Source organism: Cyprinus carpio, chromosome A15 (assembly GCF_018340385.1).
Source record: "Cyprinus carpio isolate SPL01 chromosome A15, ASM1834038v1, whole genome shotgun sequence".
Classification (NCBI taxonomy): domain Eukaryota; kingdom Metazoa; phylum Chordata; class Actinopteri; order Cypriniformes; family Cyprinidae; genus Cyprinus; species Cyprinus carpio.
In genome coordinates, this window is record NC_056586.1 from 20241971 (window position 1) to 20259746 (window position 17776).

At 36.7% G+C, this 17776-nt stretch overlaps 1 protein-coding gene across 2 annotated transcripts in view; it reads right to left on the reverse strand.

The window, feature by feature from the left end:
• The window catches only part of LOC109101830 (alkylglycerol monooxygenase-like), a 29963-nt gene extending 14194 nt beyond the window's left edge, over positions 1-15769 (reverse strand). Inside the window, exons 1-6 of one of the 2 annotated variants that reach the window (XM_042771456.1) lie at positions 15516-15769; positions 12053-12179; positions 11618-11773; positions 2249-2352; positions 2000-2095; positions 160-226 (exon numbers count right to left, since the gene is read on the reverse strand). In XM_042771456.1, coding sequence (XP_042627390.1) covers positions 160-226; positions 2000-2095; positions 2249-2352; positions 11618-11773; positions 12053-12179; positions 15516-15638 — 673 coding nt within the window. In that variant the 5' untranslated portion in view covers positions 15639-15769. Of the gene's footprint in view, positions 1-159; positions 227-1999; positions 2096-2248; positions 2353-11617; positions 11774-12047; positions 12180-15515 lie in introns of both variants that reach the window. The other variant, XM_042771457.1, reaches the window with a different exon arrangement.
• Positions 15770-17776: the final 2007 nt, after the last annotated feature.

Below are 17776 nucleotides of genomic sequence, written 5' to 3' on the forward strand. Positions count from 1 at the left end.
CCTTAGATGAGGGGTATAACCAGTATTACCAGTGTTACTTAAGTCACATGATAAGACAAAACAGGCCTAGCTTTTGACCCACAGTGATAAACTAAGCAACACCAATGCACTATGGGAGCAGTGCAATGCATCTCTACTGTCAAAGGTAATAATGCTTACCATGATGAACTCTATGGTGGCTGGGAGTATTTAGGATCCACTCCAGAGGTCCAAGATTTTTGACCAACTAGTGATAGAAACAGTTTCACAAGGTCAAAGATAATATTATAAGCACCATATCATAAAATAGTTTATGTGACTTATGTGCTATATTTCAAGTCTTCAATAGTCATATGACGTTATTCACCGACAATCTTGACATCAGTTGAACTGAACCAGTGGGTCCTGTTCACAAAACCCATCTGATTGATTCATTCAAATCTTACTGATCTGTTGCCCAAGTTCAAATCACAGATTCAATGATCCATTCGCAATGGTTAACAGCTTACTGAAGGGAAAGATTATCAATGAATAAATTTGGATCTGTTTCTCAAACAAGCCGCTTTTACGGTGCTTTTATGTCATTTATGTTTGAAAGTTTGCATGGACAAAAATGACTAGCACAATATTCAACATTCATTCTTTTGTGTTCTGCAGAAGAAATAAAGTCATACAGGTTTAATTTGACTTTAGGGTAAGTAAATGATGACAGAACTTTCATTTTTGGGTGAACTTTCTTTATTCTCTTTAACCTCACTAATAACTATTTCCTTTCATGCACAAAAGGGCAACAGCAACAGGTCGTTCCTATATACAGTATGTAAACCACACACAAAACACCAAGAGACAAATGATCATAGTTTAGTCCATTGTCCTCCTTTGACATTTTTCATATGGACAGGCAGACTGATTCTTAATATTAGTCTTACATACAGCATGTGATTCATTTTCCCGATTGAGTGCCTTGTCTTTATCTTGGCTTAAAACGCTGAAGAAATGTGCTCTTCAGGGATTGTGGAACCTTGACTGTTCACAAATGTACTTGGAGACATCATTAATACATAGTGTTTTCTTATCTGATGAGCTCGGTCGAAACTCTGCGAACTACGGAAAGAGAAAGGTGGCCAAATTTCCAGATGGAAAGAACAATATTTATAGATTGGAAGTAAAACAAACATTACATTGGATTAGAAGACGCATATAGAAGCCAATGCGCCTGATAACACACAGTCATAAATATGCGTGCGTGTCACTGCACAAGCTTCATGGTGAGTTAAATGCACACGCACACACACACACACGCACTCCATGCCTTATTTTACCAGGATATAAACATCCATTTGAGCTTGATGAGGCATATATCACAGGTGTTAGAGCCGACCATCATGTTTTTTACTTGAGTGCTTGATTTCTGACGTCTGCAAAATGGGAACAGCTCTGCATAAGTGAGCACCATATTTCAGTGGGCCATTATTTCCATATAATGAGAGATCTGGCAACAGCTGAATTTTATCTTAAAAGAAAGGAGCTCCTTCACAACTTAACTCGCGTTCTAATGTTGGATGAGGACTGGGAATTCGATGCCAATAATTACACAACATCAAAAAAAGCTTATAAAGGGAACATAAATTATACCCTTCAGAAAATTGGAGACGTGAAGACTGTTTTCACTAATAGAGCTCTACAAGATGGAAGTGATTCCAAATCCATTTCCCAAATGATCCCCGAATGTAAAGCTGATACTGAAGGCCATTTAAATGGCAAATGTAAAGCTTCTGTTTGGAATATTTCATAAAATCTCAAAATCTCATTACGCATGATTGAGTGTGGTATTCAGAACCACAGCACGGGCAAAACTACAAATGGTTGGAGTTTTGAAAATGGCCAAATTAAAGTCTAACATGCTATGAAACGGTCAAGAGCAAGAATAGTGAAACAAATGGCTTATAATGTGCCGCTAAAAGATTTAAAACAGACATCAAATATACTAAACAATTAGTAAAGACAAATCTCATGGTACCTCAGTATGAATCCAGAACTGATACAGCAGGTTAAACTGTATGTGCACTGCAAATACTGACGGAGGGACCATCAGTGCCAAAGGAAGGTAAAACACCTGATAAAACACATAAAATATTATCACTTCATAATAGGCCATTAGCTTTTAGCTACACAGTTAGAGCTCATTAACTAATAACTGTTACATGATCTAACGTGTATCGTGCCAAAATTATCACAGATTAATTAGTGAGATGCAGGTACTTTGTACCCATGAGGAAAACTGCTGGGTGACAGACTGGCGTAGTGCTGTCGACAGATTGTAGTATTCAGAACTGTGGTGAACCTGATGGGCAGCCCACAGGAAGTTTAACTCTGAAACAATAAAAAGAGACAGAGATACAGCTGAATGACACTGTCAAAACAATGTGGAGAATGTGAATCAATGATAAGCAGCAATGAAAGAGACTAATTTCTATGTTTTGACTGTAGACATTTTTTGTTGGCAAATACTCTACATTTGACCTGTGCTGGATCTGTGCTATATTAAATCTCTTGCCACTATTGGACTATTGAGACAGTAACTGTTCTGTAATTTACTGGTCCTCAAAAAAAAAAAAAATCCATCGTAAAAAAACGGAAAGAGACCATTTTCGGACCACCAATATCTTTTTTGGGCAGTAAGATTTGTCTGCATCCTTCTGAATATGCACAAGGAGAAAGAAAAATTATTCTAAAAAAATAATAAAAATAAAATAATGAATTAAAAAAAAAGGTCCCTGAAGTTTCTGAGGATTCTAGCATTTGGAACATTTTTTAATTTTCTCAAGAAAATAAACTGTGTTAAAAAGAGTAAAAAAAAAAAAAAAAAAAAAAGAGTAAAAAAAAAAATTAAAAAATACCCCTAAGTCTCAATAATATTCTGGTCCCTTGATACGGCTCGGGTTCCTGCTTCAATAAAAGTCTACGGGATTGCCTTAGCAAGTACCTCTAATGAAGTTGCAAACACTGTCAAATCTTTTTAGGATTTTTCTCTGAGATAGTCGAAGGCCTTGTGTAAGTGTGAGGTCCATCAAATCTAAGAGCTGGTGAAGTTCCCAATGAAATGCTGCGATCCAGCTGACAAAACACACCGTGGTGAGAGTGTAAGAACGAAATCTTCCTCTCTGCCAGTAGGGCTCTGCTGAGATGTTAGAATAACCAGGCCAGCAAAGTGAGCAGTCAAAGCTCTCCACTGAGAAAACAACATCTAACAAACTATCCACTTAATCCCGATAACAGAACCAGGAAGGGATGCTTTGTTTTTATTCACACACTATGAATTTTCAATGCATTTTAGATGCAATGCATATATATGTATAAATGATAATAATGTTACCAAAAAAGTGTGATTTTACTTGCACCACCAAACAGAATTCCAAAAAGAGTGACAAACAGATAGTCCCGCCCCAAAATACCGCCACTGGTTGTCTTTGCTTTTCAAGCTATTATAGAAGTACTTTACATTACAAATATACACAATTCAGCTTTAAATTCCAAACTTTAAATGAAGTATTGCATGAGCTAACACTACTTTGTTATAAATGACACTCTTTAGTGCTTTCTGCTTCAAATCAAGAGATGAAATGAGAGGTTTTTCTCAAAACACACCCGCAGAGCTCCAGTCATTGCTTGAGAGTGTGTGAGCCCATGCTTTCAACTCCTAGGGCAGAGCAGTGTAAGATTGATGTGAGGTGTCACTAGTAGGAAGTATGTTCAGCTAGGCCTCATTGCAATCCATGTCCTCGTGCGCTGGCCTCAGCTGGAAGCCGCATAGTTTGGCAGGCAGTATTCAGAGGGGAAGAGCCTTAATGATGAGAACCTATGCCACAGAAAAGACTTTCCCATCATGCCTGAAGATCATGGTCTGCTCAGACACAGAGATTGTGTTCTTTTCTCAAGAATACAGGGATAAACAGCATGGTTGCACAGAAAGCAGTGTGTACTATAAATGGATATAGAAAAGCATTATTTTGGTCTCAACATACAACAATTGTAGTTCATTCACAGCCACAAACATAATTTGCTAGTTAGTTAGGGTGAGATAAATAATAATCATTATACTCATAATAATAGTAAAAGTATTATCAATTCTAAAATAAAAAATATTATTATTATTATTATTGACGAGTGCACAGAAATCTTGGTAAAGCTTAATAAGTCACAAAAATTGTCAATAATATCATGCAAAAAGGTTCAAAACTGCTAAATGGAATTAGTATATACAGTAGGTGACCTCAAAAGCTAATATATTAAATACATGGACTAAATTAATTTAATTATTGTTTTTTAAGCATTTCTGATATTTCAATACATTTTAAGATTTTTTTTCTTCTTGAAAATGTCCATCGTGCTTGCTCATGCTACAATTCTAGGACTTCAAATAGTTTTTCTCTATCTAAATTGATAAATATGTCATGACATTCTCATGACATTCATGGCATCTAAGTGAATCGAAGTGTCTATTGTACTTAAATCGCTCTTATCTATGAACTCTGGTATGAACGCAAAGTACAGGAACAGAAATGCACAAACTCACATACAGTTACCTTAAGCCACTGTAGAGACGCCTCTACACAAGCCTCACACAAGGTGAAGGGTTAAACCAACAACAAAATACACTGATTATACCATTGTGCATTACAGCGCACAGTTTAAAGAGTACTGTAGAAACATTTTGAAAGAAACAATAAATTCATAAAAACTCTCTACTTGCAAATACGTTAATGCATTTTTAATGTGGTAAACATTTGCACATTCGAAAAACCTAATTATAAAAACTATAAAGGACCAAGAACACTTGTCAGTCAAGCAGTTTTCATCACATGCACTAAATAATGAGTTTTCCCTTTTCATCTAGCTTGCAAATATCCCCTCAGCTCTAGTGCCACCCTCAGACTCGCTCCCACATGATGCCATGGGCCTCACTGAGCCTAAGCGTGGTGAGAGACTGCGTGCGATGTCACTCAGGTTTATCAATGAACTGTGAACGTCTGGGCAGAGAGGACAAGCTGTCGGCGAATAAAAGAGGCCAACACAAACAGTCAGCAACCAAACCCATGTCTGTCACAACAAAACTTCAATGACTTCGCTTGCAGTCAAAACTGCTGCTGGAGACATTTGTAAAAAGAGTGGAATTTTTCAAATGACAGTGCACATGAATAATCTCAGCTGATATTCAGAAAAACTGTGTGTTTGTTAATTGTTAATAAACAATAGATTAATACGGAGCAACTTAAGTTTTATTAACGGAATCAGTGTTTTTGAACAAATCGGTAAATTGAATGCGCCAATGACTAACTCATAGAGACAAATGCTGCACCAGATATTGCATATGGAAAAAAACCCATAGGAGTTAAGTTATTAATTATTCAAACGAAGTAAAGTAACAAGTTTAATGTATTTCCTTAACATATTTCATTATTAAAAGTAATCATTAATTGTTTATGTTGAGTAACCACTCGGACAGATTCATTTAGTTTAAAGATCAATTAGACTAATTCAAATGGTAACTTTTCTTTTTGTTCTTTTTGAATGATTCATTTAAAGGGCCGGCTCATAAGAATTTTTAGTGAATCACTTTTCACTTGATGTGCTGTAAGTTTTAGATTCACTAAAAAGAATTGGTTTAAAAGAGTCATTTATTATTTAATCAGACTACGGTTGTGCAGAATGTTATTGATTTCAACTCCGAGGAAAATGCAATGGAATTTTTTTACTTGCCATTTACTGGCGATACGCTGCCTATTTCTATATTATAACATTCAATTCGCACTGCAAACACAGATAAATGGCAACTTCCGTCATGTGTTTGTAAATTCAATAGTGGGGATTACTTCTGAAATTTAGTGCAGGAAACACTAGAATAAAGTAAATTATCGATCTTGGTATTGTAAGAAAAGATATCAAAATCAAGTTCAAATGATGATTGAGATTAATCAGAAAAATATTTTTACCCAGCCCTACTTCACACATGGCATATGGTGAAGGCAGACTCCAATCCTGAAGGACAAAATTTTTAACACAGCAAGAGACATCCCACAGACTGACTTGGTCTGGCCTCATCCAAATATCACATGCACACACACTCGCCTACAATCACAAGTGGCTGATTTGCTGAACATTGTTGATATTATTGCAGGGTCCCGGGTGGCGCTCGTTTGAGCCCTGGCTCTACATCCTGACTGGTTTGATTCTTTTGTACGCCCTCCAACCTCCACGGCCAGGGACTTCCAGAGGCAGGAGAAGATTTATGAAGCCCCCGTGGCCTGGGGTTAAACCCCGCTGCCGTCCACCAAGAGGATTCCTTTTGAAAACAATAACATCCAGTCCCGGCCTCCTTTGGGACGGCACACAGCGGCGTTGACAAGATGTGTTTGTCTTGACAACTGCTGCTGTCTGCATAAGCGCTAAACATGTGCCACTACTGTATCCTGAACCTGATATTGAGAGGTTGCATATGTAAACATATGTGCTACTGCAACCTTTTGCTACTGGAGAAAGCTGAGTTTTCTGATTCCAGTTACAAATGAAAAATGTGAAGTGATAAAGAATGTAACATTACGTACTGCCTTCTATAACTTGTTTATAGTTTCTCTCCGACTTTATGACCCTCCCTGCCCTGTCTAAACCTATAACATCTAACCTCAACCAACCCTCAAACCACAGTAGAAAAAAAACGACAGAATATGACACTTCTGCTAGACGTGCACACCAGATAAAAGTGTGTCTTAGAAACCCGGACAACGTTTCCCAAGGTATCATTATTCAAATGTCTTTATGTGACACTAGTGAATGAAAAGGAGAGGGAATTAGGAACTTGAAATGCATGTTGCTTTACAAAATTTGGGCTTACAAGTGGGTCTCCTGATCCAAAGACCTGCAGGACTTGTAATCAATCTAAAGACGTCATGCTACACATCTAGGAGGAACAGAATGTAACCTTAGGCCAAACTAATCACCAAAACTAAGGTTATTTAAGCGAGTCTGCCATCAAAAGCACTCCAATCTGATTGCATTACTGTCGGAAAATCAATCTTCTGAAACGTTTGGGGATGCAATGTAACATTTACTGTCCAAACAGATGATAAAAACATCACAATAATAATGTCTTATGAAGTGAAAACTGCTGGATCCAAGTGGTGAGCAAGTGCCGAAGTATTTCTTATTAATATTATTAATTCTACATAACATTTCTTTGTTTTAGATTTTTCAAAAACCCCAAACTTTATTTCCAGGTTTAAATTAAAGTCGATCCTCGAACCCAGATGTGGTCTCAGACTTCTGTAGCCCACCATACATCTTTCATTGCTCATGACTCATGAGACTGAAAAATGAAAGAATAATTGATGAAGCCCTAATGCAACAGCAGCCACAGTGGCCTTGCCCATTGGCTTTCTTCAGAGTTCCTGAACGGAGGGTTGAGCTGAGGTTTTGGTGGAGCTAGTAGCACATGGGGACCAGAATCACTGCTGGTCTGCCTCCATGAGAGCAACAGTGCAAACTGAGCTAACACTGCTGTCAGCGAGCCAGCTGCATTCAATCTTTCTATATTTTATTTCAAGAACACTATACAATCAAAATGGCAACAAATATCAGTTCACGAGTTCGCACTAACATATAATATGGAAGAACAATTTGTAGCATATTTGGCGTGTCCGGAGGGAGGGCTCCAAACTCGGTAAGGAGCCCGAACCCAGAGAACTCCCTCCCACCATCCCAAGAATGGGATGAAATTAGATTAAGAGTGAGGTGTTGGGGTGGAGGCGGGATGCTGGAAGACTGTCGTGGAAGAGGGGTAAGTTGGCTGTATATATACCTGTATTGTGCTCGTTAAGGTAATTAGCTGACGAGCTCCAGCTGGGTGGTTAGCTGACGAGCTCCAGCTGGGCCAGACTGATTGTTTATCTGATCGTGCTCCTCCCGAACCTTGTTAATAAAACATCATTTTGTTTTAATGCAAAAGCACATCTTATAGACAGTGCAATCGACCATTTTCTTATTGCACATTGGATACTGCAGCTATTTTAATACATTTCTCTGTCCACAGATAAAAGAAAAAATCTTGATGCATAAAAAAAAAAATCCAGAAGACCATTAACCTAGTCCGGGCTAAACCATAAACCTTGTCTGACCCATGTTGCCAAAACCGAACGTGTGGTCGGAAAGCCAGCCCCGCTACAGTGGAGTGTGGGATCACTGTAGAGGAAAACATGGAAAGGCCAAACACCACCAAGAGTCGCAATAAAGGTTTGCAGGCAACTGGAAAATAAGGCAACATGTGGAAAAAATGCAACAGAGAATGACAGAAGAGAGCAGAATGGGAGCATGCAAATAGCTCACGCAGAAGCAGATGCCTGGACAACATCAAAAGCCACCAAAACCAAACACAGCCTTTGATTTATGAGGATATGAATTTCTAACAATATTAAATGGCTACTTCATACAAGGAAAAACTCCTACTTTACAAATTGGTTTTAAATTTAAGCTTGAATTTAGTTTTAAATGTCATTCATGACAGCTGTGATACATTCTGTAAAAACACAATACAAATTTAAAATGCTACAGATTTTATATTACTGATATTACAGGGACTTTAAAAGATCACTACATGGCTATATTATCAAAAAAAATATTTTCTTTTCACATCTTAACTTGTGTGCGTGAAAATAAAATTAATAAAAATAATTGAAATATTGTTCAGATTTTACAATGGCACTAATTGGGGTCAGTATAGTTTTATAGTGGTCATATTTTCGGCTGTTATGCCCCTAAAATTGTTTTCTCATGCTAGAATAAAAAGATTTATAGCTTACAAGTCCCAAAGGAATAGAGCTTTAGATAAAAGCTTCTGTGCGTCAACTGAACCAAAACTGAGTATGAAAACTATTCAAGGATCATTAGCTAAAACATAAGACCACCAGCTGTTTACCACTCAAATCAGTGTTCAGATGATAAATCTGAAATAACCAAGGTGGACATGTGTTGTAGTCAAAGAGGTGGTGCTGGTTTTTTGTCATCAAATAATCATAACATATTTTACATGCAACGCACTTAAAAAAAAGTTTTCTATATATTTTTATTGCATTTTAATGTGATAAATTAACATAACACTTTCTTAAAATACAAATTATTAAATATTATTAGTAGTTCACCCAAAACTGAAAATTTCCTCACCTTCAGGTCATCTAAGATATAGAGGAGTTTGATTCTTTATCTGAGCAGATTCTGGGAAATTTAGTTTTAAATCACTTGCTCACCAATGGATCCTCTACAGTCTACAGTGAATGGGTGCCGTCAGATTGACAATCCAAACACTTTATAAAATCATCAATCCACAAGCAATTGCAAGTAACTCACAAAATGTGTGTTTGTAATAAATCCATCAATAAGATATTTTTAACTTCAAACTGCTGCTTCCATAATACTCCTTTCTCCAATGAAAAAGTCATCTAGTCTGAATCAGGAGTGAAATATGCACAAGTCACGCAGTTTAAAAACAAGTCCAAAACAATATTAAACAAATATGTTGGTCAAGACTGATTTGAGAGGACAATAGGAGATGGACATTTTCACTGGAGAAATTATTATTATTATGGATTATGGACTCTGGATTATGGCACCCATTCACGGAAGAGGATCTGTTGGTGATGCAGATTTAAATTTCTCTAAATCTGCTTCAGTGAAGAAACAAACTCATCTACATCTTGGATATATAAGGGCGAGTACATTTTCAGCAAATTTTCATTTTTGGGTGAACAATTCCCTTAAAATAATGGAAAAATAAAAATATCCTTAGGATATCCTAAATATGAGATTATTTTAAACATCCCCAAAATAATCTCAAAACTGTCATTACTGTTGTCTGTCATCATACACTTTGTCTAGGTTTGGGAATAGAGAGCTTTGTGAATGCACGACCAGCAAAGTCCAATTCATCAACAAATGACTCTTTTAAGTCAGTTATTCATAATGAAATGTTTTAAAGACTCACAAATTCAGAATGGAATCAGAACCATTAAATCCCATTGATACTTCAGTCACATTTCAGATTCTTTTCTCAGCAATATTCTCTGGTTGTAAAGGTATAGCAGCTACACTACTGTAACTTAAACTTATGTCTGGGTCTTTTATGAATTATAACCATACGATATCCAAAAGAAGTCATCTTGGACAGCAATGGAACAGAAAACTAGACAAATAATTTCCTCTGACTTCAAAAAGAACAAATTGGGCACAGGAGACCTCTGACAAAAATGACATTTCCGACTCGGAGCAGTAACCCGACACAATGGAAAACATAACATGACAGTCAAAAGCACCTCATCACTTTATTTAGGGGTCCAAGTGAAGTCTGGATAGATGTTATATGAAAAACGTCCTGCCATCGTATCAACATTAAATCTCAAATGGACAGAATTGGTGTAACATATGGTAAGCATACTTCAGAAGCAAAGTGCAGTAGCCTGTTTTACCCTTTTCACTAAGAAGAAACTAAAGTCAATGCCCTGGCCTCTGACACACTGTGGATGTTTACTCGTGTAATAGAAGAGGACATGGGGGGAATTATTGAGCAATGCAGATTTGAGACAACAAAACAGCCTATAAAATTGTATTATGTTAAACCAAAACTAAGATTATGCTAAACAAGAGAGCTGCTTTCAAGGACAAGATCCAACATCTCAAGAGAGAGAACTGCTGAGAAGCAGATTTACAGTCTATGTTAACAAAGTATGTTTACTGGCAATGCAGTTCTGTGAAGGCTGCTATTGAAGAAAGAAGAAAAACACCACAGCGCTCAAAGATTACAGCTGTGACAATGTTATCCTCTGTTTGGACACATGTCTCACGGCTCTGTGCCTGAACTCTCATGCTACGCAAACATAAGTGTCTTTTGCAATCGCCTACTTCTTGACAGATTGATATTTCAAATGCGCAGCCCGATAAAGAGTTTCACCTAAGATGCATTTTCCACATCTGGATAGCCGATAGATTATACGGTATATAATGTGTTTACTGAAATATGGAAAATAAAAATCCTATAGAGTCTGAGGTAAATGAAAAACAGTCAACGGTTACTTGCTTTTCCAAGTTATGAACTCGCAAAAGTAGCAAGACATACGATCCTTAAGGGTCAAAACCACATTATCATGGAACCAAACCAGCCCTTATGGCAATAACATAAAACTAACATCCGCAGATATGACGTTGGAAACAAATAATATTTCCAGAACACTTAAACATGACCAAAAGCTATTTTTTGAAGTTTTGAGGGACAGCAAGAATATCAGTGAATTATGACCTAAATTTTTATGTTTTTCACAAAAATGCAGTTCATATTGAGTTATTTTGTCTTTATATAAACTATAAGGAAATTTTTAAAAGTTCCTCTCCCAGTCCTGAAAGGTGTAAAAAATACTATTGGTGCTAGATTAAAGGACAAAATAAATAAAAAAATTAATCATATTAAAATTCACAAGAAGAAAGTAGCACACCCTGTAAAATTGGGAATGTTACGATGTTCCATTTTTACATTCAGCAAACTACTTTAAAGCAGATGGACGGATATAATAGCAATGCATTTGGCAGGATATTCACATACCATGGGCGAATCGATGGAACCAGTAGTATCCCATGTCCACACCAAGAAACGCAAGCCACCACGTCCAAGCTGAATCCCAGGGAAGCTCCAATACACGAAAGTTGTTCCAGACATAAATATAAGCTGACAGCTCCAAACTTCTCATCACGAGCTGAGAAAGACACCAAAAGTGCTGAATTAAGTTACATCAGCAGAGAAACATGTCTATTTGAGAGAAACTGCATGAGTAAAACATGAAATAACATTAGTTTTGTTCTCAGTTTCTTTCTGTTCGTTCTAATCTGTTTGTAAGGTCAAGTGTTATCTGATATGTAATATGACGGTTTACAAATCAGGTTTTGAAATCTATGACTTTCTTGTGTTTCATATCTACAGACATTTGAAGGAACTGTGAGGTTAATCTCACACATGGGAAGTTGTTGTCAACTCACTGAGGCAGACGCGACATCATCCCTGCGGACAAAGACGTGATGAAGTCGTTGATCTTGATGCGAGGGCCATCTGTTTTTAACCATCCCAACACAATCTCCAATAATATCAAACCAATGAAATATGGTGTGGCCTACAACACACAAAAATTATAAATCCTGCTGTAAATAAAAACAAACATAATGGTTACTCCAACTTTAAATATTGTGTTAATACTATTCACAAGACTAGTACAACTGATGGAACCTTTTAAGAGCTGCATCTTAATACAAAAGAGACAAGTTTTGCAAATGTTACACATGACTTTCTGTAACAGCCCCAGTGCATGTCAAACTAAGCATAACACTTCAACACACTAGGCATCTGTCAGCAAATAAAGTCCTTCATTTGCATAAGTATGTGGAGACATTCTGTTGCAAAGTCGCGGGTTCAATACCCAGGAATGCATGAACTATTACCGTATAAGGATGCACTGATACAGACCAGAATTGTTAAATATCAATAAGCCAATAATTCATGTTATAGCCGATAACCAATAAATGTCTAATATTAAAATTCAACATTGTCTATATACATTAAAAGCATTTCTGCAGCTCAAACTGTCCAGCATGTTGCTAGCAACACAAAGGTCATGGGTTCGGTTCCCAGTGAAATAAAAATGTATAATAAATGCACATAATTTCATAAATAGAATTAATAAATATACAAAAATATTAGCTATATATTTCATTTACTATAGTATTGAATATGGCCAATATGGTACCAATATACTGTACTGTGCATTCCTATTAATGTATAGCTTCAATGTAATGTAAGCTGCATAAAAGTGTCTTGCCAAATGCGCACATTTTGAATGCAAGGTGTATTTTGGATTGGAGCATATGGAATTGAAAGGTTCCACTCAAGTTGGAATCTCTAAACTTCTGCAATCACCAATTTTATAATTTACCAGCAAGTTTTAACTTTAAAGGGGTCATATGATGCAATTTCAATTTTTCCTTTCTCTTTGGAGTGTTACAAGCTCTTGGTGAATAAAGAAGATCTGTAAAGTTGCAAAGACTAAAGTCTCAAATCCACAGAGATATTCTTTATAAAAGTTAAGACTTGTCCACACCCCCCTGAAACGGCTCGTTCTAACACGCCCCCACATCTATACGTCACTATGTGGGAAGATTTTCATAACGCCACCCAGATGTTCACGCAAAGAAAGAAGGCGTAACTTTTATTCTCGTTGTAGTATTGTTGTTGCCGCCACCACCATGTCGTATAGACGCTTTGTGTTTCATTGTGAAAGCAATACTACTTTGGTTGGCCTTCCAAAAGAGGACACGACTAGAAATCATGTTTATATCACGTTTATAATGGGTTTTATGTTTTGTCTCGTCGCTCTGGCTGGACAAGGCATCACAATATGTTAAGAGGAGGAACATTTCCGTCACACGCTTGAGGCATTCAGCCAATCATAACGCACTGGATTGCTGGCCAATCAGAGCACACCTCGCTTTTCAGACCGATGAGACACGTTTCAGAAGGCGGGGCATAGAGGAGAAACAATAATGTACAGTATGTGGAAAATAATGTGTTTTTTTAACCTTAAACCACATAAAGGAAGTTTTTTGGATTCCTTAAACTTGGATTACCCATCAAAACATGGTGCAAATCACCAAAGACCAATTAAAAACTTAACAGATGTGGTGCTGGCAGTACCCTGGGTCACTCTTTGCAGTGTGAAACCCGAGACTCACTTTCTCACATGCAAACACACATGCACATGGAATTGAGAGTGTGTTTTTTTTTTGGGGGGGGGGGGTGCACAACAGTATAGAGTAGATCTACAGGTGGAACGGGACATGTGTCTGTGTCTGTGTGTGTGTGTGTGTGTGTGTGTGTACAAGTGAACTGAGGCAGGATAGACCACTTGGGAACCCCTATCACATGCAAACCTGGACACATCTGGCTGCCGACTGCAACAAAGCTCTAGATGCTAATGCTATGAAACCTACTTCCAAAACTTACAAATTAAAGTTAATGTAAATGAAATTGAATCGAATTCGATATTAAATTCAGTGAGCTATGCTGTTTGCAACAAGTAAACTATAAGTGCACTTCAGTTTCAAAGGTTTGAGAAACTTATTTTACTTTATTTTTTTAAGAAACAAAATGAAAACAGCTATTAGCCCTGCAGTAACATATTTCAAGCTTGCAAAAATTGTTGAGGGGCTCTTAATAGTTGTATATAAAGCTGTGATTGTGGACTCAGATCTCACCGGGAACAAAAACAAAAAAAATTACATTTGTGAAGCAGATGTTAGTATTTTAGGTTTTTTTCTTCAGCTTTCTTGATCAGATTCTGGACGGTTCATGTAACTTTACACAAAGAAAATGCAAATGCAGTCAAACAGTTTTTTAAGGAATGTACAGTCAACTAAACTTGCTTTATACAAATTTCTAATACACACTTTTTATTGAGATTTTATTGTTTCAACTACGCTTTTATCGTCTAACAGTGACGTGTAGACAGTCTGAACGACAGTTTTTAATTATACTCCAAATTCAGACTTATGGAAGAAAATATCTCAAATGTTGAAGAAGCACAAATCCATGTATTGAGAAAGACAAGAAAACAGAGAATTTCTATTGTCTCACCCACACACATCAATAGACAGAAACTTCAAATAAAATTCTGCCGGAATGGTGAGCGAGGCAATTTAACAAGTGTGTGTTTGTGACAGAATTACAACAATTAGGATTCCTGCTGTGTGGTTAATTGCAATTTCTCTATTCATGTGTTTATGGCGGCCTGTAAAAAATGTGAGTGTTTTACCTCAAATAACAAACATGTGTTGATTTGAGTGCAGCCAAACCGAAAAACACACACATATGGGTCTGTTAAAATGTAAGGAGTGAGCTCCCCGCTGTAGGGCTTAAACACCTGAACAGGTGGCAGACTTGTTTTTCAATTGTTGCAGCAATGGTGCTCACTGTTCTTGCACGTTAATGAAAATTAAGAAACCACACAATTAAAGGTAGTACAATATGCAATTACGGCATCATTTAAACCTGTGGTATTAGATGTGTTGTTAGAAATCATGAGTGGAGACACCAAAAAGAGCATTATGTCAGAGAATTTAATGGAAACCATGAAGAAATCACGATTACAGACGTTTAGTTTACAATAATATACTGACCATATGAAACATGCATAAACAAAATTAAGAGCAAGAAGCCTAATATTTGCACATTCGAAATTCATAATCGACCGGTACCAACTAGTTTATACATACGTGCGTGCGTGCGTGCGTGTGTGTGTGTGTAAATGAATAAATATAAATATATGTATGTTAGTGTTTTTGGTGGGTGGTGGGGGGGTGGGGGTGTTGGGTGTTATCGATATATTATCCATATAATCACTTAGTGATTAGGGTTCACTGTCTTTTTGCAAAAATAAATAAATAAACGTCACACGTACCTGGTTGACATATGTCGGCACCTCTCGTACAGTCGCGAATGAGGATTCATTAGGAGTCATTAAACTGAACAACATACGAACCCCCTGAGAAACGGTCACATTGGTTACTTCCACTCGCGCCATTGCGTTTGTAAATGTGGTAAAAATGAAACTACAATATAGATCAGTAGCTCCTCTCACTGCCGGATTTATGTGTGCTGAGCGTTTATGAACACCTACAGGAGTCCGGACCTTTGAACTTCACAGTAAACGCCGCCGTGAGAGAGACATCGTCATCACGTGACTCACGACAAGCACTTTTACTTACTAAGATAATATAGCCAAGTCGACCTATAGGCCTGCTTTTATTTTTATTGCAGAAAGACATAGAGAACAGAGCGATTATATAGATGACATAGATAATATATCGACAATAGGCACAATTAAATAATATACTGGCACTTTTTGTATAATTTCACATAATCACTAGGCTGCATGATTTATAATGATGCACAGTAAGAATAAATAAAATGATTTAAGTAGCCTAGTACTTTTTTAAATACTAAAAATCATGGTTTCTTCCTTGACAATTTGCATTACTGGATATGGAATTTAAAAGACAGTAAATACTGAAGCAATTATGTTATCACATTTTTTTTTTTTTTTTTTTTTTTTTTTACATTTTAATAGTTTTTTTTTATTTTTTTATATAAATATAGAAAGACAAGAGACCTATCATATGAATCCCTTCAAGGCTGCAGCAGCAGCAAACTGTAAATTAACTGTTAATATTTTGGAAAGGTTTGTAGTGTCTGCTGCTGTTTTTGGCTTGGACTATATTTAAAACAATGTAGCTTTTCCTGTCCAGGAGAAAGAACCTAAGAAGTCAAAGGGCAGTAAAAGGCTTCCATGTGAAACAGAGAGTAGCATGGCTTTGTGTGTGACCTCTCTATTCCATTGTGCAGGAAGTTCCAGATATCTCCTTGGTGATGCAAAAACATTCAAACAAAATATATTTTGTGGTTTCTTCTGTCAAAAGCAGTTGAAGCTTCAATGTTGATTCTTTTGGCAGGACCCTCAGAATCACTGGTCCTGGTGGGCAAAGGTGTCTTGATTCTCCTGGCTTGCATTACGAATTAGAATGCAGGCTCACTCTGTGGCGACAGCAAGAACAGACCATAACAATATTTCAGACCTGATTTTGTAATAGAATATGATCCGTTTGCTCACCCACCTCTCAGAATTAAGGCAGAAGTCGTGACCCTGCCTGGAGGAGAAGCTGAGTTTAGCATATTCCCCTGCCCCTTCCTTAATAACTTATTCATGTAAGCTCCTCGCTCAGCCTTAGCATATATTTGTCTCATAATCATGGTGATGAGTCGCAGACCCTCACTGGATTTCGAAACATTCAACTTAAGGCATGAAGGTGCCGAGGGTTAAAAAAATGTTCTTGATGGATTAGACTTGCAGCTGAATACACAACAGTTGTGTTTCAGTGCAGAAGGTCCAGTCCAACTGTGTGCAATTAAGGCCCAGAATTTTAGCTTCTGTGAGGAGGTCCCTATCACTCAGAAATAGCATAAAGGTAGATGCAAAGTGACTCAAGTCAGGCGACACAAATTCTTACTACTACTTAAATCTACTACTTAAAGAATAAGCAGCTGAGCAACAGAAGAGGACAGCAGCTTGGTTTTTTTTTTTTTTTTTCTCATTAGATTTTAGCACGGTTGTCATGCACCTGTCCCAACGCTAAATTGCCCTTTTGGTCCAATCAAGGTACCCCTGGACTGTGATTTGTGATTTCTACCAAAGTGGAATACATTTCTAATTTATATATACATTTAAAAAAAAATGTAAATCTTTCAAGATTACTCACTACTAGAGTCAGCAGATGTCTTCACATTAAATTAAGATAATAATTTTAAGATTATCCATTCATCACAATGCATCTGTTTTAAGAAAATTGTGTTGAAATTAGTAGCTAGAGGGAACATACAGTATAAGATTTCAATAATCAGATACAGGCAACAGGGCTCAACAATAGAGATGTTTTTTCTGCATGCTCATTCGGCCCACAAGTTCACATTTTTTTAAAAACACAAAAAATATTTAAATTTAATTTTTTAACATTTTTATTTTCATTAAAAATTTTGATTTTTTTTTCATAAATGTATAATTTTTTACAATGTTTAACAATGTTTTTTTTATATATATATTATTTATAATTTTTTCCCTAAATTTTTCCTGTTTCTGCCATGGAATAAAAAATAAAAAAAGTTAAA